The sequence below is a fragment of the Podarcis pityusensis genome (genome assembly GCF_964106645.2).
Source record: "Podarcis pityusensis genome assembly, chromosome: 10".
Classification (NCBI taxonomy): Eukaryota; Metazoa; Chordata; class Lepidosauria; order Squamata; family Lacertidae; genus Podarcis; species Podarcis pityusensis.
The window spans coordinates 39,859,021-39,886,960 of NC_138035.1; the positions used below are offsets into that span (position 1 = coordinate 39,859,021).

The following is a 27,940-nucleotide window of genomic DNA, read 5'->3' on the forward strand; positions in this document are numbered from 1 at the left end:
AAATTGAGGAGGAGGAAGCTGGCAATAGGGAACCCCTGGACTAGTTGTACGTTAGAAGACAGGCAGGTGAGAACTAAATGAGGGCGGACTGAGGTTGGTAGGGCAAGCCTGCACTGGTGTTTAACTAAAGCATGCACAGGATCAGACTGCTAGTTAGCAAAAAAAAAATTCTAGCAATATCTGGATTCTTACTCATTTACCCAGGAAGAGTTTTCTTTCAATGGCAAAGCACAAATACCTTCCCCTGCAACAGTTAATTATCTACCACTTTAGAAAGGCAGGCAACAATTTCATTCCGGCAGGCTAAATTACATGACTAATGGACTCGAGCATAAGACTGAATAATCTGGAGAAAGAGAAAGAGCTGGCTTGGATAGAAGCTAATAAAACACTTACTCAGAAATAATCACTTGAGTTAAGAAACCACAGTTTTCTTGTAGGGGAAGTACAGTATACTTTATGAATCCTGTAGAAAGAAGAGATAGCACTTCTAAACTTCTCAGACACTTATTTAGAAATGAATGTTCAATGGCAGTTGTGAAGAGGGACTAGAGGTCAACATAGTTTCAGATGGCTAGTAGGATTGCTTCACTTGAAATTTTCAATAGAGGTCACTTCATACAGTTAGGAGTAGGATATATTGTTGTTGATGGTTATTTATTTTAAAATATGTGTGTGCTGCCTGCGATTCTCACAGCAAGAGCACCATTTCAAAGTGGTATACAGCAAAACAAATATACAATACACTTAAAAATCCAAAAAAAGGTGTCCAACATAATCGGAAGTCAAAACCATTTAAAAAACCATAATACCTGCCAGCACACACCAGCACACACCAAGATGAACAGGATGGTTTTAAATGTTCATCAGAAGTGTAGCCAGGTTAATGTTTGCTTTATGTCTGCGAGATGGTTATTCCCCCCCCCCCAAAAAAAAAGTGTCATGACAGGGAAGACTCTGTTGTGAGTTGTTGCCCATGAACATTTGCAGGTTGTGGGAGATGACTGAAAATGACTGCAGGAAGCAGACAGTTTTATATGGAAGGCATTTTCTCAGATAAGCTGGTCCCTAGCTAGTTAAGAAATTGTCAATTAATATTAGAACCTGGAACCTGTCCTGTTAGCTAATTGACACAGTACAGGTCTTTTAACAAGGGTGTTACATGTCCCTGGCTCATTAGCTTAACTGTTGCATTCTACTCTAGCTTCAGCTTCCAGACTGCAGCTAGGGGTGGGTCCACATAGAGCACATCGCAGTAATCAAGGCATTAGGTTAGCAAGACGCAAGTCACTGTGGCTAAGCTGTCCCTGTCCAGACACAGCCAAAGCTGATGTACCAGCCAAAACTGGTAAGAGATGCTCCTCATTACTGCAGCCACTTGAGCCACCAGTGACACTGATGACTCTAGGAGCATCCTCAGGCTACTGTTTTGGTACTTTTGTTGTTCATTTCTTCCATACTCTTGGTCCAGGGACACAATCTCACCCACAGGGGAAATATTTCTGAGATTCTCTATAGTGCATCATATATCGGGCTTCTCTTATGGCTGATCCAGAGGTGCCACTTCTGCAGAATGCCCACAGCCTGGGTGCTGAGTGGTGTCTTTTATTGGGCACACATCACACCTGTACTGATGGATCTGCTCTTGCTGCCTATTAGCTACTGAGCCAGCTTTAAGGTCTTGAGAGTTACATATAAACTGCTAAAATACTCTGGACTGCTGATTTCCCCTCTATGTGGGTGGCACTGTGGTCTAAACCGCTGAGCCTAGGGCTTGCCGATCAGAAGGTCGGCGGTTCAAATCCCCGCGACGGGGTGAGCTCCCATTGCTCGGTCCCAGCTCCTGCCAACCTAGCAGTTCAAAAACACGTCAAAGTGCAAGTAGATAAATAGGTACCCCTCCAGCGGGAAGGTAAACGGCATTTCCGTGCACTGCTCTGGTTTTGCCAGAAGTGGCTTAGTCATGCTGGGCACATGACCCAGAAAAACTGTGGACAAACGTCAGCTCCCTCGGCCAGTAAAGCGAGATGAGCACCACAACCCCAGAGTCGTTCACAACTGGACTTAACTGTCAGGGTCCTTTACCTTTACCTTTTTACCCTGTAAAGGCACTGAAGTCAACAAATGGAACCCTGCTAATGTTGCCATGGCCCAACTGGCAATGTGAAGGTGGCCTTTTCCACTTACAGTGGTACCTCGGGTTACATACACTTCAGGTTACAGATTCCACTAACCCAGAAATAGTACCTCAGGTTAAGAACTTTGCTTCAGGATGAGAAGAAATCACATGGCAGCGGCGCGGCAGCAGCGGGAGGCCCCATTAGCTGAAGTGGTGCTTTAGGTTAAGAACAGTTTCAGGTTAAGAACGGACCTCCAGAACGAATTAAGTACATAACCAGAGGTACCACTGTATTGTACCAGATCTATTGAATGCCCTCTCTGTTGAAATTTGAGAGACCCAGTCTGTGTTTGCATCCTGCAGGCGCTTGCAGCTGTGTAAGCATATTCCTGTTCCCTTGAACTAGATCTTCTGTTTTTACTTTTAAAAAAATCATACAGCTTTATTGTATATTTTAACCATTTTAAATTCAATTTATGTGCTTAGAAGAAACAAGTTCCGGTACTGAGCAGTATATAAATTAATCAACAATAGCAGTGCAGGAAAATAATAATAATAATAATAGCAATGCAGGGAATGAACTTGTGCTTTTTCTTCCCTTGCTTCTATGCAATGTGCAGAGATGAATGGTCACCTCTGATAACCTACGTAATTTCCATCCTACTTAATTTCCATACATACATCATCAATGCAGTTGTCTGAAACACCTACTGGAGACCTGTGCTTAACCTGGAAGAAAGTCAATTATGTGTTGGTACATTCAGGTCAGGGATAGCAAAATCCTTACAGTTCACAGTGAATGTGACTCTGCTTCCAATATTGCATTGAATGGGGGGTGGAAGCAACATTGTCAGGTTGCAAGAGCTTTCTGTGAGTGTTAGGGTAAACCCAGGACTGAATAGTGTAACTTCTACTGCTGTAGGTACTCTGAGCTGTGACTTTGAACCACTTTGTGATTCATGCATTTTTATCCCTAGAGAAGTACCTTCATAGCAGTTGATACCACCTTCTAAGAGAAACTCTACAGAAGTGTTGGGCAAATTATTTACGGGAAAGCATAATGTTAGAAGGAAAAATTGCTATTAGTATAAATAAAAATTGGAGTATGTCTGCAACACAGCTTCCTGCATTTTCAAAAGTAGCACATGGAACTTCTGTGCAAATCTGACCTAGTTTTTTTTAGTTTTTTTAAAGATGGGATGGTGGTTGAAAGGCAGCAGTTTGTTGCTTCACTTAGGTGTTGTGAGGATAAGTGCATTTAGAAGCTGGTTATTTACTCACAGGGCAATAATCATAGGGACAAAAAGTTCCTTGGGCATATACAGAATAATAAGATAAATACATAAATGTATTTCACAAACCTAATCTTCAAACATAATCTGCAAACTCTGTAATCACATGTTCTGAAAACATCAGTTCTTGAAGCATCCTTATGAATTAGGAATGTAAATATCATTTAAGGTCTGATTTCATTTTAAGACTAGACTGTGCAAACAGGTCACCAAAATGAATGTTGCATTCATTTGCTTGTGAGTGAGTGTCACTGCTTTCAATAGTTTTTACTAAATGTATAGTATCTGTTGAAATGAAAGTCACTTTCATGGAATCACAGAACTATAGAATTGGAAGGGACCTCAAGGGTCTCCTAGTTAGATGCCTTGCAGAGACAAAGGTAAGGTTCTACACTTAGGTAGGAAGAATCAGCACCACAAATATAAAATGAGGAACACTTGAATTGCCGATAGTACATATGACAAGGATCTAGGGATGTTAGTAGACCACAAGCCAACATTGTCAATGGTGAGTCAACAGTGTGATGGAGCAGCAAAAAAAAAGCTAATGCTATTCTAGGCTGCATCAATGGAAGTGTCTTGATCAATGGACATAATAGTCCTACTCAATTCTGCCTTAGTCAAACCACACCTGGAGTACTGTGTCCAGTTCTGGGTGCCACAATTTAAGAAGGATATTGACAAGCCGAAATGTGTGCAGAAGAGGGTAATCAAGATGATGAAGGGTCTAGAAACCAGGTCTAATGAGCAACAGTTGATGGAATGGAGTATGTTTAGCCTTATAAAGAGGAGACTAAAAGGTGATATGATAGCCATCTTCAAATATCTAAAGGGCTATCATATGGAGGGTGGAGCAAGCTTGTTTTCTTTTGCTCCGGAGAGTAAGACTTGAACCAATGGATGCATGTTACAAGAAAGAATATTCTGAATAAACATCAGGAAGAACCTTCTGACAGTAAGAACTGTTTGACAGTGGAACACACTGCTACAAGAGATGGTGGACTCTCCTTCTTTGAAGGTCTTTAAGCAGGGTTTCGATTGTCATCTGTCATGTATGATCTAGCTGAGATTCCTGCAGTTCAGTGGGGTGAACTAAATGACCCTGTGGCTCCCTTTCAACTTCACAATTCTATGATTCTATGAATGCAAGAATCACAGCTAAAGAATTCCTGACAGATGGCCAATCAACTTCTGTTTTGAAAACCTCCATCTTCTGAGTTGCACTTAGACCACTTTTGAACTATTCTTGTTTCAGGGAAGACAGTGGACACTTCTGAGCCAGTCTGAAAGTTGTCCTTTTTGGACAGTCTTCCATAAACCAAAATAGTAGTTTTCCCCAAGATGATGGCTAATTTATATAACACTGCAAACAAGAGATAATTCTAAAGAGAAATGTATCCTTAATTATTATTTATCTCTACGTTTCTGGATGGCAAAGTAGGTGCACTTCTCACACCTATTGTTCCTTGTGTTGGTGATAATTATGTGCTAGGATTTCCTGCATGGTAAAAAACAGCTTCCTGGCCAAGGGAGGCATATTTTGTCTTCCCTTCTGAAAAAGCAAGACTGATAGAAGGCTTGCAGGAGAAAACGCAACTCCTTCCTTGAAGGAGTAAAGGATCAAGCAGGGGTTGGGCGCCATGCTGTAGTTAAGCAGGTCCTAGCCTGGTATCCTTGAAGTAATGATTGGTTCATCCAAATTGCCAAGCGCTGTATAGTTAAGCAGATGTAAATAAGCTGTCTCCCCATACTTAATGATTCACCGAGTGCAAAAGAAATTACATATGATTGTAGGTAATGATTTAGTTTGCAAGATTCCTAATTTAGGGCCTGAACTAAAAACCTGCTCAGCAAAAGGAAGTCTGTTGGAACATGTGGGGCAATGGATCTCAAAATGTTGAGGAAAAACTTCCCCAAAAGCCCAATGCTTGAAGCTGCACACAATTAGGGTTGCTGAATTTCCTGGACATATCTGGAATACTGCATTTGTCAGTAGTGTCCAGGCAGAAATTGGCTAAATGTTTTGGAAAATCTGGATGGATGGCAACCCATGTCGGCAGTGCTGTTTTTATAGAAAGTAGTCAAGAACTTTGGGCAAAACTAAAAAAAGCTCAACAACATTTTTCACTGTTTTCACTGGATTTTCACTGTTTGAAATATGGCAACCCTACACACAATCATTTTACCTGAGCCTATTATTTTGAAGGTTCAGAGGTCCATTAAGTAATTATTGCTCTTAGCTCAGGCATAACCAACATGGTGCAGATGATGCTGGACTTCACCATCCCAGAGCACGGGCCATGCTGGCTGGGGCTGATGGGAATTGGAGTCGGACAACAACTGGAGGGAACCATGTTGGCTACCCCAGTCTGTTGACATGCCCTTCTCGAGCATGGGTGATGTAAAGATTTGACACTCACAGGAAACAGAGGGACAGTGTTTTGAGAAAGATAAGAAAATATGAGTTGCCTCATATGGAAGGGATGGTCCACTCGTTCCTCTAGAAAAATGAAGCTGCTTCAGGAAGGAAAGGACCATGCTGGCAGGAACGGAAAGGAAGGATAAACTAGATAGCTTTTGAAAGGTCTCTGGCCTGGACCCCAGTATAGTATATGGTAACAGGTCCCTAAAGGCTTTATTTTCGTAGACTGTTTTCAAGGGAAAGACTGGTTTGGTTAGTTTCCTCCCAGCAGGTGGAAGGGCCATTGGGTCACTTTCAAAATAAATTAGGCATGAGCCTATCCATTTTCTTTTCCTCAGCTTTGATACAAGACATTCCTACATAATTTAACTGATTCAAGGGTGACTGGAAGGCAGCCAGATTTTATTGGGGTGGAGATGAGAGTGGAGTCCGAACAGGTGTATTTATGCATACTAGTTTCTTTGTTGTCTTCGCTACAGGGAAAAATAATAATAATTCAAAGGATATTTTATTGCTTCAGATCTCAGGAGCCCATTATGAAGATGGATTTACATCATCTTGTGAGGGAAACATATTACCCAATTTTCTTTATGGTGAGATGTCAGCAAATGGTGAAGATGTACATAGAGCCATTGTCATACAGCATTCCCATTTCTCTGATAAAAATAGGGAAATCCATTATTATTATTATTATTATCCCACCCATCTGACTGCCTTAAATTTATGAGTAAGAAAAATAAAATCTGATTAAAATTTATATAAGCTGGGTTGTTGTTGTTTTAAAAAAAGATATAAATAAAGGACTTCATTTAGAAAAAGCAAAGAAAGAAACCACACTAAATGCCCAAACATCTGCTGGAAAGATCTACAGATCGGAAGCCAATACATTAGGTTATGGTGTGACTGTGTGGCGCTAGGTCAGATGAAGATCCACCTTGTCCATCATTCTTGTCTTGTCCATTAAGAAACTGCTTAATGGACCACAATCTATTTTCTGTCCAGCCCTATGTTTGAGGAAATATGATGTATAGTTTTCTTGTTGTTTTTCCCCCTCAAGCAAGAACATTCATAATGGTTGTTGGTTTTCCTTAGTGGAGTCTGTGTAGACTATAATTAAATCTATAATTGTAATTCCAAGGCTTCCTACTTATTTGTGTAAAATATGTGTTTGTTCCATTTTTTTAAAACTACTCTTGCAATTACATGTCCTGGGACCTTAAGCTGAAAGGAGGATCATAAAAGCAGCAGCAGCAGCAGCACCTGCACTTTTGTAGAAAATAAATCCAAGGCTCTCCTTAGCTGCAGTTTAGGCTGCAATATAGGAGTGACACTGCACTCAACTTATCTGTTGGCATTTTGCCTTCTTTGCAATAAGATATTTGGAATGATTGCCAGTAACCTTACAGTGCCTTTGCATACATAAGAATGAATTTCATCATGTCAGACAGGTGGCTGGATTTGAGCTGCAGGTATGAATTACCAAAGAAAACCCCCAGCAGTGTTACCTTAAGGGTAGAGGATGCATGGTGTAAACAAACTTTTTGTGACAAGTAAAGAAGAGGAATAGATGTACTAACAGTGTAGACTTGCAGATCGAGAGCCATTACTGGAATGAAAACCATCAGTGCAACAAGTGCTCACTGCACTCAGCCTATGGGCAGTGTTTTTAGCATATATCTGTCTAGAGGAATTAAACTGAATATTGCACTGTAAGCCATTTAAATTTTGCACTAAAAACCCCCCTTCATATTAATAGAACACCTTACAAACTGTGCATATGTGATAAGTGAATCCCAGTCCTTATACACCTTTGGATATAGCTGAGAGGATGGTGGGGTAATTTGCACAGTCAATGTCATGACCGCATTGTATGTGATAAATCTATTCTTTGATCTAAATCAATATTTCAGAAGAGCTGAGTTAATCACAGGCAAGCCTATCCCAGGACTTACGTTAGACTGGGGAGAATTTGGGGAGGAGGTATCTGTTCTGGAAAGAATCTACTATTTTCTTCTACCAGTGCTGATTTCTCAGGAGCTGAGGTTGTGCAGCACCAAGCCTGTTATGATTATGTAGTTGGGTGTGCATAGAGGGAAGTAGGTTTATAACACCAAATGAGGGTAAAAGCCTGCTCCGATATGAAACTTGGTGCTCTCAGGGGAGAGATAAGAGATGAGCAGGGTGAGTGTAAACCCATTGGGGTTTCTGGTTTTATTTAGAACAACATTGTGTTTCTATTTATTGATACAGTATATGTAGACATTTCACTTTTATGCAAATCATTTGCTATGGTCTTGATTGTACTCATACCTGTGTGTCTATTTATTGTAAACCGCTTCAAGATCTTCAGATAGTAAGTAGTCTAAAAATGGAAATAATAAATACATAAATAAAACAGATTTGCTTAGCTTATTCTGCATCCATACTCCTATTTATTTACATGTATTTAAAAGAATTTGTCAATCATTTCATATTCTTAAAAACTCTAAGCAGTGTATAGTCTGAAAAAGAAACAATATATCATAAGAAACAAAACCATAACCTAAAACCAATATAAAAACACAGGAAGCATATAAAAGCAAAAAAAACAACAACCCATAATATCCTGATGTCTTCACAAGACTGTTGAAGCAACCAATGGTTTCCGCTTCTGCATACTCAGAAGAGTCCCAGGCCCTCTAACTACTACAATGACTTATTTTTGAAAGGTTAAGCATGTCCCTGCATGCAGTCTCAATTGGCACAGTTTTGTGGTGAGCCATTTGACTCATACTGACTGCCTAAGTTCTATGAGGCAAATGAAATGCGATGCAGCCTTTGGCAATTGTTGGGGGAAAGGCAAATAAATAAAAAGAAACTACTCTCTCTGCGAGGAAGCGAGGACAGTGTGCTTAGCTCTAGCCACAAAGAGCACGCACCTTTACTTTATCCCATATATATGAATGGTTAGGGACTCTGTTGCACAAGAGAAAAAGCCTACACATCTCTAGCCCCAACACTGGGCAGCCTGAGAGGGGCCATACTGGCATACAGTATATTGCACTGTTGTACATGGCCAAACTCTGTAGCTCACCATCCACTAAACCCCTTTGCTTTCCAGAGCATTTTGCTAGTACATTGGATTGTATACAATAGCTCGTCAGAGTAAGCCCACTGAAATTAATAGTCATGACTAACTTAGGTTCATTCATTTTTAGTAAGTCTACTTTGAGGAAAGCTTGGTTAGATACAATCCATTTTGATTTATCATGGCAAAATATGTAGCTGTTCCATTGCTCACTTCTTTCATCAGTCAGTTATCATAAAAACTAAATTATAATTAATCATGTGGTCTCTCAGTAATTACTTGTTTATTTAATTTTTTTACCTCCAGGAAGATTTTTAGGCCAAGATTTTAATTATTCTTAAATGTCTCCATTCCATTCTTAGTCACATACTTGGAAGTTCTGTGGAAAACAGTAGGACTTGTTTCTGAGGCCACATTCACACCATACATTTAAAGCACTATGATATCACTTTAACAATCATGGCTCCCCCAAAGAATTCTGGGAGCTGTACTTTGTTAAGGGGGCTGAGAGTTGTTAGGAAACCTCTTTTACTCTCCCAGAGCTACAATTCTCAGATTGGTTTTAACAACCAATCCCTCTTCACAGGGAACTTTGTAGTTTTGAGGGATACAGTTCTCCTAATAACTCTCAGAACCCTTAATAAACTACAGTCCCAGAATCCTTCGGGAGAAGTCATGACAGTTCAAAGTGGTATCATAGTGCTTTAAATGTATGGTGTGAACATGGCCTAAATGTGTACAGAATCAGGGTGGTTTTAAAGAATAATTTTGACTAACTGCTGAGTCCTTTGTGAATGTGCTTTCTACAGAATGGGTTTGGCTGAGCTACTATGTTATGCTGAGTAAACGATATTGAAATGTTGAAGTGCAAACATGTCAGTTTCCTGGAGTAACTGCCCAGATAGCAACCTAACATGGAACATACTGCATCAAAGGTCAGTGCTTTGTTCAGACTAACTCCTTTCAAGCTGACTATTTGTTCAAGCTTTATCCCTGTAAAGTATTTGGGGTATGTGTTCTCAAGCAATGAAATCCAGATTCAGTTATGCATCACGATTCTACTTAGTTCATTGCTCTTTGGTCATAGTGCTCCAACAGACCATGGAAAATACTCTTTCCTATCACACAACAGGTCATTTCATCTGTACGTTTGCAGTGCTGTTTGATTGTTCGAGATAGGCCAGAAATAGATGAACTTTGCTACGAAGATTCACAGCATCTGAGGCAACTCGGACATTGTGGGCTTTGAACATTCCATCCGCTGAGATGTTGCATTAGCCTCAGAGCACAAAAGTCATCACAGATTAGTCAAGCCCAGAGAACCATGGCTTGTGTGCTTGATCCAGGCAGCTGGAGAAGTTGTTCAAATACGGTACCTGTTTGATTCCTGCATCTCCATCTTAAGGTATCTAAAATGAGTTTGGCAAATGTGATTATCTTCTTCATCTGTATGCTAGCAGAACTTGCTGGAAAGAGGCTAAGATAGTAATGTGGGTATTCAGTCTCTCTCTCTCTCTGTGTAGAGGTTCTCTCTCTCTCTCTCTCACTCTCTCACTCTCACACACACACACACACAGAGAGAGAGAGAGAGAGAGAGAGAGTATACATGCAGTTCCCTTAGATTTTTCATTTTAGCTCTTTTTTTACCTCCAGCATGAAAGTGAAAATACCATAACAAACAATATCCCCAGCATACCTAAGTTTCACCACCCCATAAGCATGGAGCTTGAAAAGCTTTGAGTTTCAAACAAAATGCAGTCATAACTTGAACAGCTCTGCCTTAAGGCCTTTTGATAAATCCATATTTATTTAGTTTTTGCAGTATAAAAAATAGGGAAAACTCCAGGGGGAAAGCCAGACCTGAAAATGTCTTTGATTTCTATAGATTGAAAATAGAAGTGATCTCATCTTAGAAACTTTACTTTAAACGGCAGCTAGTTAGTATACTATACTATCTGGGGTGGGGGTTGGCACTGAAGCTGCAGCACCTGAGCTTAAGAGAGACGAGTCCTAACGCCAGATCTGTTTGGGCTGCCTCTAGGGAGGGGGGGCCAAGATTGAAGCAGGAGAGGAGCAGTAGCTGGGTCAACTGCAAAGCAGGCAAAACCTTTGTTACCACCTTCCTGCTTTGCTTTGCTACTGCTGCCCCCTGAAGGGAGAGGAGAGATGACAGACCATCCCTGGAGGACACTGGACCCACTGACCACTGCTTTGTAACAACTGGCCTCAACACCAGACTTCAGGGTGGGGTGGGGAAGTTAAATGGGAAAAAATGCTGGTTTGATGCGCATGGTTTTTGGACTAGGAGGAGGCTGAGGTTTTGTTTATTTGCTAGTGGATCAGAGCATTGCTTTGTTTATTATTCCAGTATTACAGTGGTACCTCAGGTTACAGATGCTTCAGGTTACAGACTCCGCTAATCCAGAAATAGTACCTCAGGTTAAGATCTTTGCTTCAGGATGAGAACAGAAATCATGCTTTGGCGGTGCAGTGGCAGTGGGAGGCCCCCTTAGCTAAAGTGGTACCTCAGGTTAAGAACAGTTTCAGGCTAAAACAGACCTCCAGAACAAATTAAGTTCTTAACCCGAGGTACCACTGTATTACTATTTTTTGCTACTACAGTCATACCTTGGTCCTGAAACGGAATCTGTTCCAGAAGTCCGTTCGACTTCTGAAAATGTTCAAACACCAAGGTGAAGCTTCCAATTGGTGCGGGTTCCGCATCGGACATTCGGCTTCCAAAAAATGTTCACAAACTGGAATACTCACTTCCGGGTTTGCGGCGTTCAGGAGCCAAAACGTTTGAGTCACAAGGCATTCAAGAACCAAGGTACGACTATATTTATAAAGCTGGTATGTGTGCTTTTTTGTTTTTCCATGGGTGTTTATGTTGTATGATACACTATAGTATTATATATTGTAAATTTTTCTTTGCTGTGAGTTGCCTGGAGACCTTTGGGTGACAAGCAATGAATATATTTAATAAATAATAAAATTAAATTAAAATTCAGCTCATCACAGAACAGGAATAAAGTCCAATCCATCCCATTGCTGTGCGGGTTTCTGAGGACAAATCTGTATAATTCTTTAGAAATCTACACAAATGTAATGTACAAAATAAAGGGGGAATTCCCACCTGCTTGCCAGGTGGGTCCAATAGATTCCTATCTGTGTTCAAAAAGGAAGTACAGCAGCCTAGAAGCATCTAACTAGCAAATGGGTCTCCTGCTGTTGCGCATATTGAAATCAATGTAGCAAGACCAATTAAGTGATGGTGTTCTATCACTCATGGGGAATTTTATGTATTTTATATACATTTTATTTTGTTGTTGTTGAATTCCCCCCAAAACTCTAAGGGAGATTTGAATGTAAAATGCACATAAAATATCCTAAATTTCTGCAAGAGTGTGAGGCATATCATCAAGACCTGTTAATCCCCGTGGGATTTGCTGTACTGATTTCAACACACATGAGCAACAGGAGCCCCACACACTAGGTAGCTGCTTTTAGGTGGCTGAAATTACTTTTTAAAGAAGATGGACAGACAGCCATTGGACCACCTCATATATGTAAATCTGTACAAGAGTGAGAATCTGACTGTGCATGGATTCCCCACCCATCGCTAGCTGCTTCTTGTTACTCAGTGGTGATCGAACAATACATGTAGTTTATGTGTCTTCTCTTGGTCTCTCTCTTTTCCAGCTTCACAGGTTTCTGAGCTGGGACTCGCCAGAAGACCTTTGCTTCCCATTAACATCTATTTACATAGCAATACATACATGTTGTCTTCTCTTCAGTTCAGACACAACGTTTGACAAGTACTCCTTACCTTGATGGCTTCGTTTTCGTCTTGTAGAAATGCATTCTGAAATGGCCCAGTCCTAGGAGAGCCACACCATATTAAATTTCTGAACATGTAGAATCAGTCCTCAAATGGCAATGGAAGCTGCTTATTTCTTAATGCAAACATATGTAATGAGGCAACTCATTATTAATAACCATTATTTTTACATAAGCTCCATTTTTGGACAGAAGAACAAAGAAACACATCCCCTTATGGTATTAAATGGTTACTGAACAAGCAGAAGCTAAGTTCAGAGCTTCTTTGTTGGGTATTACCAGGATTAGCTATAATTAAAGAATTATGATGTAATTTGCCTGAAAAGACCATATGATATTAGATCTTACTGACTTAATTTTCTGAAATGTGAGATGACAAAGAACAGATGTTTGAGATATTACAGCTGCATGGCACTGCTTGATAAGTTTTGAATTAATAGCATGCTTTACATGAAAGAAGCGGTAAAGGAAACCAAATGACCGTAAATGATAATAAATCCAGGGTTGTGCAGGCTGGGGCAGATACAATCACTCCTAAATCCTCTTCTGCTTCAGTTTTGTTCTATATGGAATGGGTAAGTGAGAGGCTGGCAAGGGGTTTGTCATTGGCTAGGAGAATACACATAATCATATCATAAGGCATTCTTCTGTCTGCTCTATAGTTTATGAGTTGCTCTAGTGCAGGGCTAGGAACCTGTGGCTCTGCAGATGTTCCTGGATGATGTTCCCATCATCCCTGACACTTGGTCCTGCTATCTTGGAATGGTGGGAGCCCCAACAACATCTGGAGGGCTACAGGTTCCCCATCCTGCATCCATGGGACTCTACATTCTATTACCTGTTGAAGAAATCAATGTTATTTTTGCTGTCAGCACTCCCAAAAGTTGGGCTTTGCCTTGTGAATGATGCATTGGCATCTCAGCAGTGGAGCTCAAATCCACAGTGCCTGTTTTACAAAGTCTTTTCTTTCCCACTGAGTGAATGGTCTGTTGATGCTGTTGCCTCCTGTGTGCTACTGTAGCTTTCAGTCTTTCTTAACCATATGGCTTTCATCCCTCTTGAAGCAGGGCTTGTTCCTCTCTGACATATATAACTAGATGCGTGTTGCAGTCTGTGTTCTGAACTTGTATGTCTCTGTGTGTAACTGAGAGTATCTCAAAAACCTGAGGCCTTTTCCTGAGAAGCCTCTGGTTTCTCCATTTAGGCCTGCTAACCACGAGACCACAAGAAGCTCTAAACAGAGATTTCCCACCTGCATTCTTGTGGATTTTATATGGAGGGGGCATAACCTGAGTGAGTAGGATGACATTGTCTGATATTCCCATTGTCATCAGCTGTTGATTAGTGCCTTACTTGCATGGGTACTGTGGGTTCATGATTGATGTACTGTAGGAGCAGAGGGAACATAGGAAGCTGACATCCTCCTGAGTCAGGCCATAGATCAGGGTTCCTCAAACTCAGCCATCCAGATGTTTTTGGCCTACAACTCCCATGATGCCTAACTAGCAGGACCAGTGGTCAGGGATGATGGGAATTGTAGTCTCAAAACATCTGGAGGGCCAAGTTTGAGGAAGCCTGCCATAGATCCACCTAGATTGGTATTGTTTACACTGACTAGAGCCATCTCTCCATGGTTTACCAGGGATTGAACCTGCAACAGAAACATTTTCCAATCCTATCCAGCTACTGTGGTGGCAGAGTTTTTGGAAACACTCAGAAATCTGCCTTATACTGAATCAGACTATTGGTTCCATCTCCTTCAGTACTGTCTACACTCTGGCAGTGACTCTCCAGGGTTTCAGGGGTCTTTCTCAGGGATTGAACTTGGAGCCTTCTGGAATTTGAGAACATCTGTTGCTGCAATAGCTTTCGTATCAACAACAATTGCTGTTGACACTACTCCTGGTTAAGCAAAGGACAGCATATCAGATTATCATAATGGTCATCAAGGCTCACCCTGTCTTGCATAATCAAATATGGAACAATAAGCCACTGAGATTCTATTTTAGAATTGGAGCCGTGTCAGTGAATCCTCCTTATTGTCTACCAAATTTCATTTTGAAGTGTAATTATTGTTAAAAAAACAAAAAAAACAAAAACACCTTAGGCCATGGTACGCTACCCATTCTGGAAAGCAGATCAAGACATGGAAGACTGCCAGGAAATTATTAAAGTACAAGGCAACCTCTTCTTACATTCCTATTTTATCTTCTCTGTAACTATTCATGGATTTCTACCTTGCCTACTGGGCTTCCATTCAAATTTACTACATTATCTCCTTAGGCTGAGATATTTGCATCAGCCTTATATGAAATATCTAATAGTGCTTAAGGATGAGTGAATCAGTCTGTTTCTGGTCTGTGTCAGCTTTCCATAAGTCCGTTTCATCCTATTTCCGTGTTAATGTGTTGTTGTTCTAAAATTCTCATGGGCAAAGCAAACCGGTGAGGTTGGAGGAGGCAATAGAACTACCAGTTCCCAAGCCCAGCCAGTCTCATGCCTGCCAGGGTAAAAGCTTGGGAGGGGTTAGTATGCCACGTCCAAGGCTGGCATTTATTCCATCTACCACCGTCATGGCATACTGAGATAATGGGAGGGCTTGGAATTCACTGGACCAATGCCACTCCTAATCAGTCCCCGAAATGCCCCTTTTCCCTTTTCTCTGCCAAGTTTTTCCTATATACCCTTTCCCCTCTATGTGATCCTTTCTCTGTGTCATGGCTGACATGAAACAGAAACACCTGCAAAGTCATATGGCCTCCCACTGATCATATGATTGCACCCTTTAATACCTATTTAAGACCACATTTTAAAATGTGTTTTGTTTTGAGCATGCTTTTTGAACTGAAAACTGCATCAAAACATTTGGGAAGTGTGAAAGCTCATGGAAAACTGTGTTATGTGATAAGGGAAGATCAGGTCAGTCCCTATCAGAAAAAAATAGTAAAGATCAAGTGGAGATAATAAGAGTACTTTTCTTTTTTTAAAAAAAGGTTATTTCCACTGTTCTTACATCTCTCTCTCTCTTTCTGTAAGCAAGTTAGCTGTTTCTCCCATGGTTCCTAAATTACTCTTTAGTTTGGCACAGCTGAGACACGAAAGCTGCCAGCCTCCTTCTCTAGCTATTATCACCATTTTTATTTTTATTTTTTTGTATCTTGCCAAACCTCTGTCTCCATGGATTCCTCCAGATTGCTTAAGGTAATAAATAAATAAATGTACATTCTCAAGTACAACTTAAAATTGTTACCATAATTGTATGCAGTATTCATATCTCACTATTATTATTCCTCTATTGAGAAGATTAAAGGGCTGGTCTGCAACAGCAATTTGTCTAGGACAGAGGTACATAGCACATCTCTTCCTCCCCAGTCATCAGATCAATCATTTGAGGAGCACAGAGGGGATGATAACTAGCTATGTACAAACATGTCTCATTCAGCTATGATATTCGTTCACCCTTTCATCTGGTTTGACTTTCCAGTGTTGCAATTGGTTTATTTTGCACAAGTCTATGCAAACTGAATTGATGGAAGGAAACAGATTGCTAGGGCATTTGAACAGTTTCCTCTGACATCCCCAGTGATGAACAATCTTCTCAGTTGATCTGCATCAGATGGGGCCGTGTAAATGGTGTTGTGTTGCACCAGAAGTGGTTTAGTCATGTTGGCCACATGACCTAGAAAGCTGTCTGTGGACAAACACCAGCTCCTTCAGCCTGAAAGCGAGATGAGTACTGCACCCCATAGTCGCCTTTGACTGGACTTAACCTTTACCTTTTTTGCATGTATATGAGAGAGTGTGTGCAAGTGCATGGTGGCCAAATGCACCACTGGCATATGACCTCTGGAGGGTTTGCCAAGAGTGAAGGTGTCCCCCAGGCTAAAAAGCATTAGCCATAACCAGAAGCCTTATAGTGGGTCTCTAAAAACTGAAAATAGGACTGTTGTTCTTAACATGAACCGTAATGGTGACACAGATTAGCCGTTCTGTAGCTTCAAAACAATACAAGCATTCTTGAAGTTGGAGGTTCCTTAAACTTCTTCTTGGTATTTGTTTATGAAATTTAGAAAGCATGTCATATGACAACTGAAGGAAATCAAGGCTAATGCAGGTTTCATTTAGGGTGGGTATATCATAGAAGCACAGCTGTGGGGTTGGAAGGGAATGTAGTGAATCATCTGGCACAAGTCCCTGCCCTGTAGCAGGACATCCTATGCATAAAGCATTTCCTGGCAGATTCCTGCCCATCCTTTGCTTAGATATTTCCACTCTCTAGGCAACTATTCCTGTTTAGGATTAGAGCTGCTCCAGGAAGCTGTCTAAAGATACAGACATATACCATGCACACCCAACCACCTTAGAAGCAGAGCAACATTTCAAAATGAATCCTTTGGAATTTAAAAATGCTTAGCCAGAGTATGATACAATCTTTTATCACATAATCACATGTTACAACTGCTCTTTTCATTTCTTGCAAAGTTACTGCTCCCTGCCATTATTTAGCTCTTGTGAGGTTTCCACGTTTTCATTCTCAAGGACCCTTAAAGTTGTGTGCCTAAAAATAGCCATTAACAATTTGTGTTATAGAAAGGGCAACGTACAGTTGTTCCATTTGATTTGCTTCAATTTCCCATCCTTATTCAGTGGCCAACAGAACAACAGCTGATTTCCCCATCTCTCCCAATACAAAAAACGGCTGTTACACGTTACTAAGGCTGTTACGAAGGCTGTTACCCGATATTCACACGTGGGAGAAAACACAGGTTCTCTGATAGGTGGAAAACACAAATAAAGTAAACCTAGGCAGTCTTAATGTCAACCAATGTGGAAATTAATTCTAGGTGATATGCTAGGTTTTTAAAAAAGCGAATAGAGGGGAAATGTTTTATGTGATGTGGAAAATACTGAATTTCACCATTGAACAGTGGAATCGTAAACTGGAGGAAGAGGATCTTGTGAAGATTGGGCTTTATTCCCTAAGAGAAATTTCACTCCAACTAAAAAGTAGAGTTATCCAAACTGCATTCATGTTACGTAAGGTGGGATGCCACTACTGGACCACCTTCCTGGCTGCAGTGGTGCTGTCCCTTGCCAAGGATGAGGTGGAGCAGCAGTGAGGGTGGAGGAAGCCATGGATTGGCAGCAGCTGTGGGCCCAGGTGTTATACCCCCTCCACCTGCTGCCAGTCTTGTGCTTACCTGCCCTTGCTACCACCTGATTGGCCCATACCAGGGAGCAGCAATATCACCATAGCCAGGAGGGTGATGCAATAACAATATCTCACATCATATGGCGCTATTGCTACTTTGGCTTCTACTATCTGCTGCCTCCTGCTATTTTCCATTTTAAGACACTGACCAGATGCAAACTCATGGTGTTACCATCAACCACCACCCCTCCCCCCCCAAAAAAAGTTCTTTGTCTACTTTATAACTTGATGGAGAGTTCTGGAGAACTTGCAGCCTTTCACCCTATTTCATGATGCTTTGGTTGGTGAAATAAAGATTTTGACCTACTATGAATATTCAAAATATGTGCCAAATGGAAATGACCTAGGTTAAATTAACAACAATATCATCAATGGATTCATTTGTGCAGCAGAGAAAAATATTAATAAATGTTTAGGAACATGGTGTGGGGTGGCATTCCATATTTTTCAGCCATAGAAGCCCATAGAAATCTTGGCATCCAGAATATCCTCCCCGAAGCTTTGCAGGATTTCTGTATCAATGCAGCAGCCTGTACTATTATCTTAATCAATACTAGATAAAATAGAAGGGTTGACCACTTCTGCTGTGGTCAGGTATATGGAGGTGAGATTTCAAACAGGTGTCAAATAGTTCCATAGAGCTGAATGGTTCCTGGTAAACCGCTCCTTTCTCTTTTTTTATCAGCACCTGCTAGTTATTTGTAAAGCTATCAGTTGTACTTGATAACTCTTGTGTTAATGTGCATAATCATCATGGGTTACTTTGCTTTTCATTTTAGCCACAGAATATCAAACACCTTCGGAAAATCTGTTCCATTTGTGGGACTAACTTTTTATGATTGCTGAAACTTAAGGCAAATACAGCTCAGAATTTGTTGACATTTAGTGCTCACCTGTTGCCTCTGTTGCAATTTATATATAGGTTCTATTTTAACAGCCAGTCTGTGAGCTCAGAATGGCATTTCTATGGCATCTCGGGCTATGTAAACATCCCAAAAGGTGGCAGATATTTATTTTGTATCTGGTGACACATTCAGAAATAATGTTGTCGGACTGGGTCTTTCACTCTTTCCTTTCCCTATGTTATGAATCGATGTACTTAAATTGATAGCTGTAAAAATAAAATAGTATCACTGGGTTGTAGGCAACTAAGTTCTACTTAGAATAGACCTGCTAAAATTAATTGGTCTGAATTAATCATGTCCATTAATTTCACTGGGTAGTATTCAACTAAGTTTTACACAGTGTAGACCCATTGAAAGTAATTAACATGACTAAGTTAGGACCATTAATTTCAGTGGATCTATTCTGAAGAAAACTTAAAAATCACCCAATTGGCCTACTCTGAGTATGACTAACATTGGTTGCAGCTTACTGTTTCACAATTATATCTATGCAGAACTATACTTTGCCAAAATGATGGTCATTCCAACACTTCATTTTTCTTCATAGAAAAACCTCCATGATGGCTCATGACTGTTCGAATGAGTTGCATAAAAACAATGAGCCTCTGATGTGAATGTGTGTCACAACTACTGGCTCTATATGCAGCAGAATTCTAGGAATACCTGAGGAATTTGCTGTTTGGAATTGCAATATGAATTGACGGCATGACCTGCACTTCCCAGACAAACATGTGGAATGGAACATATAGTACTATCCATTGGCTTTTGTGTGTCTTGAAATGCTACAATGCAGCTCTCTGTTCAAAGAAAGGTGGATTTAAATATGGATTTTTTTTTTCTAAAAAGACTCTCCTCCTGGAAGAGAGGGGAGTGGTTGTGGGTGGGAGCCCGAGCTCCGCCCCAAGCAGGGGGCGTTAGCCCCCTGCCTCCCACTCACCTGGCTGGCGCCCACGCCCATCGGCAGGCACCCAACCAGGTGCCTCCGAGGGGGCATGTACAGCAGCCTAAATGCTGCGGCGCCAGCCCCTCCTCGGCCTCTCTCTCATAGATGGATGTGAAAGTGAGATGGAATGGACAAATGTAAAAAGGACATGGATTGGGAATAGTCTGATCCACAGCGACTTGGGCACAATTGGCTCATGCCCACACAGATGTCACCCAAATATCCAGAATCCCTTTTTTATTGTTTCCATTGTGTTTAATCTACCCTATTCATTTCAATGCATGGGTAACATAATACAAATGGGATGTGGGAGACGTAAAACAATCTGTATCATTTGAGGAAAGAAAGCGTCAGCAGCAAATACTGATCATATTTCCATTCCAGACTTGGGACTAACATTGACCTGTTTCTGTCAGGATTTTATTATCCTTACCCCCAGAACACACAGCTCTTGAGGCATAAAAAAGTGAGAGGACAACAAACTAATTTTTTCTTCTTCTGGTTTCTAGCTCTCTGTCCCTTTTGTCAACCTTCTCAGGCTCTGGGAAATTCTCTCCCATTCACTGTAGAGGCCAAGCTATATTTAGGGCTTCCTGCAAAAGATTGAGATCTCTGGGGCCACCCAATGGTGACACCCACAGTCACTAACTCATTCTTTTTTTAAATCAGCAAAACAACAATACTACCATGATGTTGTTATCAACATTAAACAGGATGAAAAGTGAAAAATATAAGGAAAGGTGTGTGGCTCAGTGGTAGAGCATGTATGTTTTGCATGCAGAAGGTTCCAGGTTCAGTGTCCAGCATCTCCAGGTACATCTGGAAGAGACCTGGAGAGTCACAGCCAGTCAATGCAGACAACTGAGCTAAGATGAACTTAGTATAAAGCAGCTCCCAAAGTTCCTGTGTGCTTCACACATTTTAAATTCTGTCGATGCCAAACATAAATATACAATATTCAGACTATAAAATACTTGGTACATTTGAGAAAGTGTACTTTTAATAGTCACACCAACCCTTCCCCAATCCCTGCAGCTTTCCTTTGAATTAGGCTGCTGCTACCAATATTATGTAGCAGCCAGCACAGCCTTAAGGCAGCATGGGAACTAGGGAGTTAAATGTTAGTTCTGGATAGCAAGCCAACGGGATGGGGGAGTGTATTCTGTGCGGCACAGCATAACAATGGGAAATGCGACTGCGTGCAGAACAGGTGGGAGGAGGCTTACAAGTGTGCACTGTTTGAGTTCCCAGTGTTTTGTGTGTGAGGGAGGGGTAAATTGAGTGGGTACTGAGAGAAATGTATTGGTATACTTTCACATTTCGAAACTTCGACCTGTGTCAAGCTGACTTCTCTTGTAGGTTAACAACCGCTTGCAACTGTCAACCTCTCAATCACAGCCTTTTTGCAGCCTTCCACAGACCTTTTGACTGGGAGAGGTCCCATGTCAGCTACTTTGTTTGAGAATCAAATATTAACAAGGGGGCCTGCAGAGAAGCATTGTGCTGTGGAGTGCTTCTGTTCAGGATTAGAGCAAGCCGGCCAAGCCCTCTTTCAAGATACTCCATTTCATCTACCCCTTCCCTCCTAGTTTTCTGGTTTCCCTCCACCTCCAGCATTCTGTGTCCATTGAACATGCTAAATCATTGGTCTGTTTCAGGATTTCCCCTCCCTGACTCCATCTGCACTACTACATGGCTTCCCCCCTGTCAGGGAACTGCCATCAGTGCCGGAGGGAGAGAGCAAAATCCAGACGGATTCCAGAGAGCGTCCCGGGATTGGGAGAGGCAGCCCATCTTCTGGGGAAGAGAATCAGCGTAGCACCAGTGGAGAAGGGGGGCAGATGGGGGAAGCAGCGAGGCGGTCCCATGACTCCTTGCTGGGGACCAGCGAGGAGAGTAGGGGTCCTCCGCTGCCTACGCCCTCCTTGCGCAGAAGGCTTTCGTGCAGAGAGAGTAGGAGGAGACTAGGCGTCAAAGAGCTTCTTTGCTGGAAGAAGTTTAAGAAATGCCCACTGACGGATTCTGCCAGCGATTGAGACAGCCACGGGTGAGTGGCTGTCCGGACAGAAAAGGTTCACTCAGGCAACCCAGCCAAGTGTTTGCACCGGCTTATGCACGAGCAACCCCTAGAACCACTACACCCCCAAAGGAGCTTGGGAAATGTAGTTTGTTAAGGGTGCTGAGAGTTGTTAGGAGACCCCTATTCCCTTCACAGACAGAGCCAGATTTAGATGAAGAGAGCCCCCCCCCAATCCCCCACCCTCATGACTAGAAGAAAATGGAAGTGTTCAAAATAAAATTGAGTGAAGCGAAGGATGATGATGGGTATTTAAAATTCTGCAATTCTCAGTTTCTCCTCTAAAGGACATAAGATGTTATTGTTAACTTTGGTTAACCATGGTGATTTAAAAAAATGCATAGAATTAACACTAAAAACTTTTGCAATTACTGAACTTTGTAAACCTGTTGTGGAATAAGCATTTTTTTTAAGAAAATGAAGTTGTAATGTTATCCTTAAAAAATCACCATGAGTTTACAAATTACTGCCTGGGAAGTGTAAATAATATGATCATGATTACCTGACAGCGTGACACATTTAGAAACTACTTTATGCTGTCATTACAAAGTTAGTTTTAAAATGGAAGTAAACTACAACCATCAAATACAGTAAGGGTAAATGTTTTCTCCCTAGCCTTCCTTAAAACAAAATCACCCAAAACTTCATCAAAATTTGTCTGTCTGTCACTTTCAATGTACAGAATGCTCAATGCGGACAACCTCTCTTGAGAATCACAAAGTTACGGTTATCAGAATTGTTTAACAGTCAGTTCCAGAGAATTCTGGGAACTGTAGCTGCGGTGGAAATAGGGATCTCCTAGCAACTCTCAGCACCCTTTGCAAACTTTGTAGATGTATAGTCAGCCTTATAATAAATTAAAGCTTGTTACCTTGAAGCACTACTCCTGAGAGGAGTATATTGGCCTCACTAATCCAGAAAGGAGTAAGCTTGCACATACAGCACATATGCACCATCCTGCTGCATTGCATTAAGAGGGTGGCATAATGAGTGCAGCAAAGAGCTGTCAATGCACTGTACATACCCGTTCAGGATTTAAATGTATTCACTTATTTATTTTAAAGATTTCCAGCCTTCATTACAACAAAGTTCCCACAGCAGCTTTCACTGTCAGAATACAGTTCTGAGTAATGGGGGAACTCTGGAAAAAGTTCCACTGAAAATAACTTTGTCTACTCAGATGCAAGTCCTACTGAGCTCCATGGGACATGGGGTGCAAGGCTGAGCAGACCTGGCTTTTGTCTGGAAAATGCCAATTATGTGCTGTACCATGCACTCTAGGGTAAATTCAATTTTCCCAGGGTAGGTGACCACCCCACTCCCCCTGCTTGCTACTGGTGGTTGTATGTATATATGTATGTATATATTTCCTACCTTTCTCCCAGAACCAGGATTCAAGGCGGCTCACAAAAATTAAAACAAACATGAATAAAACACAGAAAGCTAGAAACCTACCATAGATTATAGTCAAAATGCAATTAAACTATAACAAAATTTAAAAATACAAAAGCAAGTCTATTAAAGTATGGCTAGCAACAGTGCCACACTATTAAAAGCTTTTTCTTTAGAAAAAATAACCAGTCAGTTCCTCAAAGTCTGTCAGAATAAAACCGTCTTCACATGCTGGCGAAAGGACAGCAAGGAGGGAGCCAGTCTAGCTTATCAAGGAAGGGAGTTCCAAAGTCTGGGAGCAGAAACTGAGGTGGCTGCAGTTTCCTCTGTAAGATTCCCTGGGCTCCTTTGGGAGGAAGTGTTGCATATATTATTATTATTATTATTATTATTATTATTATTATTATACATAATTGTTCTGTATCAGCTAGCAAGCTACCATGGACAGCTATAAAGAATTGAACGTGAAACTACATAGAGTTACTTCCCGTATGTTAATATAAAGAGTAGCTTTAATGAGCATGCAGATCACAGCCATAACCTCTTTGAACTTGTGAATTTCCTCACCCCCACCCTCCAAGATGGTTTTAAAAGGTTGAAATCCACCCACAGTTTAAACACCTCAAATACATATCATGTTCAAAGCTTCAGAGATAGCAAGTGCTCTGTATAATATTTGCTTTCTTTAATTCCAGGTCACCAGAAAAAGAGATGGGTTCTACAGAGCGAGAAATTGTGGTCTGGGTTTGTCAGGAAGAGAAAATTGTTAGTGGATTGACAAAGCGCACAACTTGCACTCAAGTAATTGAAGCTCTGCTTGAGGAACATCAAGCCACCTATGCAGAAAAGAAGTTTCTTTTTGGACAGCCCAAGGATTACTGCATCATAGAAAAATGGAGAGGTTCTGAGAGGGTCCTTCCACCTCTCACTAAAATGCTGAGACTCTGGAAAGCCTGGGGGGAAGAGCAGATGAATTTGCACTTTGTCTTGGTCAAGGCAGATGCCTTCCCCCCATTTCCATTGTGGAGGACAGCTGAAGCCAAGCTCGTACCAAATCTTGAAAAACCCTGGGACCTGAGCCCGGCCAATTACATGAAGATGTTGCCAGTGGACAAGCAAAAGAGGATTGTTAGGAAAACCTTCCGGAAGCTGGCCAAACTTAAACAAGAAGGAGTCCTGCAAGAGAGGGACAATATAGAGACTCTCATCCACTTGATCCTTTCTCAGGACCACACCATTCACCAGCAAATCAACAGAATGAAGGAACTGGATCTAGAAATCGAACAGTGTGAAGCCAAATTTCATCTAGATCAGCTTGAAGGTGATGGAGGAAATTATGTGCAGGAGTCTTATTTAATGGCGACATCCAGTGATGCTGAAGAAGAAACAGACATGCCTCACAGCAGCCAGCAGATGCCAGAAAGCTCGGGCAAAGGAGAGGGGTTGTTACAAGTGGAAGAAGGACTAAAGCACCACAAAGAGCTTATTGAAAAGCTCTCTGCGGAAATTGAACGAGAGGTTAATGACACTGGAAGAAACGGAGACATGTGGACAGAGGAACTGCCTAAGGAGGAAATGGAGAGTTCCGATGTAGGAAGTGTCAAAAACGAATTGGAGAAAAGCATGAAAGATGCCTTAAGGATCCATTCTCAACTAAACTGCATCCAGCAGGAGTTAAAATATAGGGACCTGATGCTTCAAAAGAAGGAAAAGGAGTATGAACTGATTGTGGAAGAGCTTAATGCTTTGCATGCTAAGCCCAAAAGTGAAATCAGGCACACACCTAATGAGGAGCAAGCAAAGGACAGTGAAATTTCCACCAAGAGTTTTACAGGGACTGATCTCCTTCACAAAGTGACTAGTTTAGACATAAATGATACAGACTCTGATACTGGAATCAGTTCCACTCACAGTCAGGACTCGGAAACAGCAATAGGGGAGACGTTGCTGTTGTCTACATAGCTGAAAACTGTCCTTGTTTTACTGAGAACAAATTAGTAATATATAATGCCCTGGAGAAACATTAGGATGAGGTAGATAAGTGGTATCTTCTTAAGGGGCCAAGTTCTGGTGGCATAAGAGCTTCCGAGTTAGAGAACTCCTTGTCATATAAATAAAAATTATAGCTGATTCTCATATGTTCTAAATTTACTGATAGAAATAATTTAGTCCGTTCAGCCTAATAGCAAAGTTCCTGTAGGACAGTTCAGAGGCATTTAATAAAAAAAAAAACCAAATAGACTTTGATGGCAATGAACTGAAATCTTAATCTAAATCAGGAAAAGCAGTTACCCTATGGGTTATACAGCATACATTTGTACATCATCTGTTTGTACACCAGTTTTCCGTGAAGTATTGTTTCTCAGTATTTTACATACAGCCCACTGCCAATGCATTATAACATCTCTGGTGATGATAACCTTGTTCACTGCACCATATAAAAGACCAGTGTGAACATCATATTATACATGTTATAACCTTTGAAAGCTCTTCCCTGCCCCGTGTGCAGAGCAAAGCTGACAAACGTAGGGTTAGGCCTAGCCATAGAAGGGGGAAAGGGAATTATTTGATGAACCACAAACTCCATATACAATGTACCTGGGACTTTGTTATGCACAAAACAATATTTAGGAGTCTCCACAACTTTGAGTTGCAGTAGCTTCTTATGAGCACCTTTACCCATTGTTTGCTTCTGAAAAATTGGTCTTCCATCTCTCTGAAGCTGATGCACATTTTACAGATCTTTCCTCCATATTATTCAACTGAAGAGTAAATGAAGCTTTACATAACAAAAATGAATAGGTTTTACACTGCCACAGGACGAAATAAGACCTGGGACCCTTTATTTGGTATATTGCTTATTGTTACTGCAAACGTCCAACAAAATGTATCCAATATCAAGGTCCTGGGCATGAAGACATAGACAAGAATGAATTTCGTTAGCTCCTGAACTGATATTTTAGACCAGGCCTGTCAAAATGTTAGACCCAGGCTTCAAGCAGTATGTATGCCATCTGTTAAAAAAAACTGGTCGGCTACAGTACATGGCTGCCAGATGAAATACCTGTGTGAGAAGCCTGCTTTTAGACAACAACAAAATAGAAATATTTAGAATGCCTAAACAGAAGCTATATTCATTGCATTCTAATTGGGATGTTTGTTTGTTTGTTTGTTTGTTTGTTTTCAAAATGGCTGGAAAAAGACACTTGATAAAACCTTTCTAAAAAATATGGTTTGGTTTTAATTTGTATTGCTTATGTTATTGTAATCCACCCCAGAACCTTAAGGTGAAGGTTGGTTAATAAATCTAATAATAATAGCTTGACAAGGAAAACCTTTTTCTGAATTCTTCAGGCTACGGTCAGGATGTTATGAAGAGATTTTTCATATAGAATTTTTGGTTGACTGCCTTTTTTTAAAAAAATGTGGCTGTATTGTTTGACAGGATATTAAATGCTTTATTATTGAGCTTTCTAAGCTATCATTTCTTAATGGAAACAGATAAATTACTGGCCAGCTATCATAGATTTGTAGTAATTTATTAACGCTTCTGAACATTTTATTTTTTATTTTTTTGCAATTTGCAATGTAATTCTCAAATCTCAAATATTAAGAACAGGTTAATATCTCTCATTAGTTTGTTGTCTGATGTATTCCTGCAGTCTATGTTTATATATTCAGGTCTTTCATGTTGTACAAGCTGCAGTTTGCTAGTTCTTCTTGCCCTCACATTGTGATAACTAACTTTGTAGACTTCTTTGACTGAGTGAATTTCACCTACACTTAAGGGCTGATTTTTACTCCCCATGCACACTTCTTTGCAATTTTTAGAGTTAATGCGTTCTTGATTTGGGGAGGTGCAGGGTGATAGACATTGGGACTTTCTTCAGTGCACACTGCAATGAGGGACAGGGAACCTGTGGCTCTGGAAATGTAGTGTACCGCTCCCACCATGCCTGACAGTTGCGCATAATGGTATTTTGAGTCAAAATGTCTGGAGGGCCACAAGTTCCCCATCCCCACTGAAAGAAATAGGACAAACTTTCACATACAGACTCTTCTACATCTCATTTTTTTGCCAATTACTTTTTATTGCTTTTCAAAAAAATCAACAAATTAACATCAAATTAATTCAAATTTAATGTAAAAGTTGATTCCCACCCGCTTCCATGATTTTTCTCTTCCCTCCCTACATCTACTTTTTTGTTGTTGTTCTGGCATGTGTTAAAATGTTCTTGTTGGTTGGGTCAACCAATTTAACATTGTCATCCCTTCTCTACCTTTCTTGTGAGTCTTTGTCAGGCTTCCTCAGCCTCAGCCCTCCAGATGTTTTTGGCCTACAACTCCCAGGACCAGCGGTCAGGGATGATGGGTATTGTAGGCCAAAAACATCTGGAGGGCTGAGGTTGAGGAAGCCTAGTCTTTGTATTTGGTCATTACTTATGGAATAGGGAGCAGCCACACTAGAGCTATGCAAATAAACAACCTAACCTGCAACCAGATATTGCCAAGGTGTGCTCCTCTGGGAATAGTGTGAGACAAGACTAAAAAAAAAGTAGGAAGAAGGGTATCTGCATCTACTTCACAACCATTGTCTCTCAATACATTGTTTGGAATCCGGTAATACCTAAGGTAGCTTTGTACTTTTCATGAAAGTAGCAACAGAGGAGG

The 27,940-nt window shown here is 40.9% G+C and overlaps 1 protein-coding gene across 2 annotated transcripts in view; it reads left to right on the forward strand.

Moving 5' to 3' along the window:
- RASSF9 (Ras association domain family member 9) overlaps positions 1 to 26,968 on the forward strand; it is a 36,019-nt gene extending 9,051 nt beyond the window's left edge. For both annotated transcript variants that reach the window (XM_081024124.1, XM_081024125.1), the window contains exon 2: positions 23,965 to 26,968. In XM_081024124.1, the coding sequence (XP_080880250.1) occupies positions 23,965 to 25,231 (1,267 nt within the window). In that variant the 3' untranslated portion in view covers positions 25,232 to 26,968. The remainder of the gene's footprint in view (positions 1 to 23,964) is intronic.
- Positions 26,969 to 27,940: the final 972 nt, after the last annotated feature.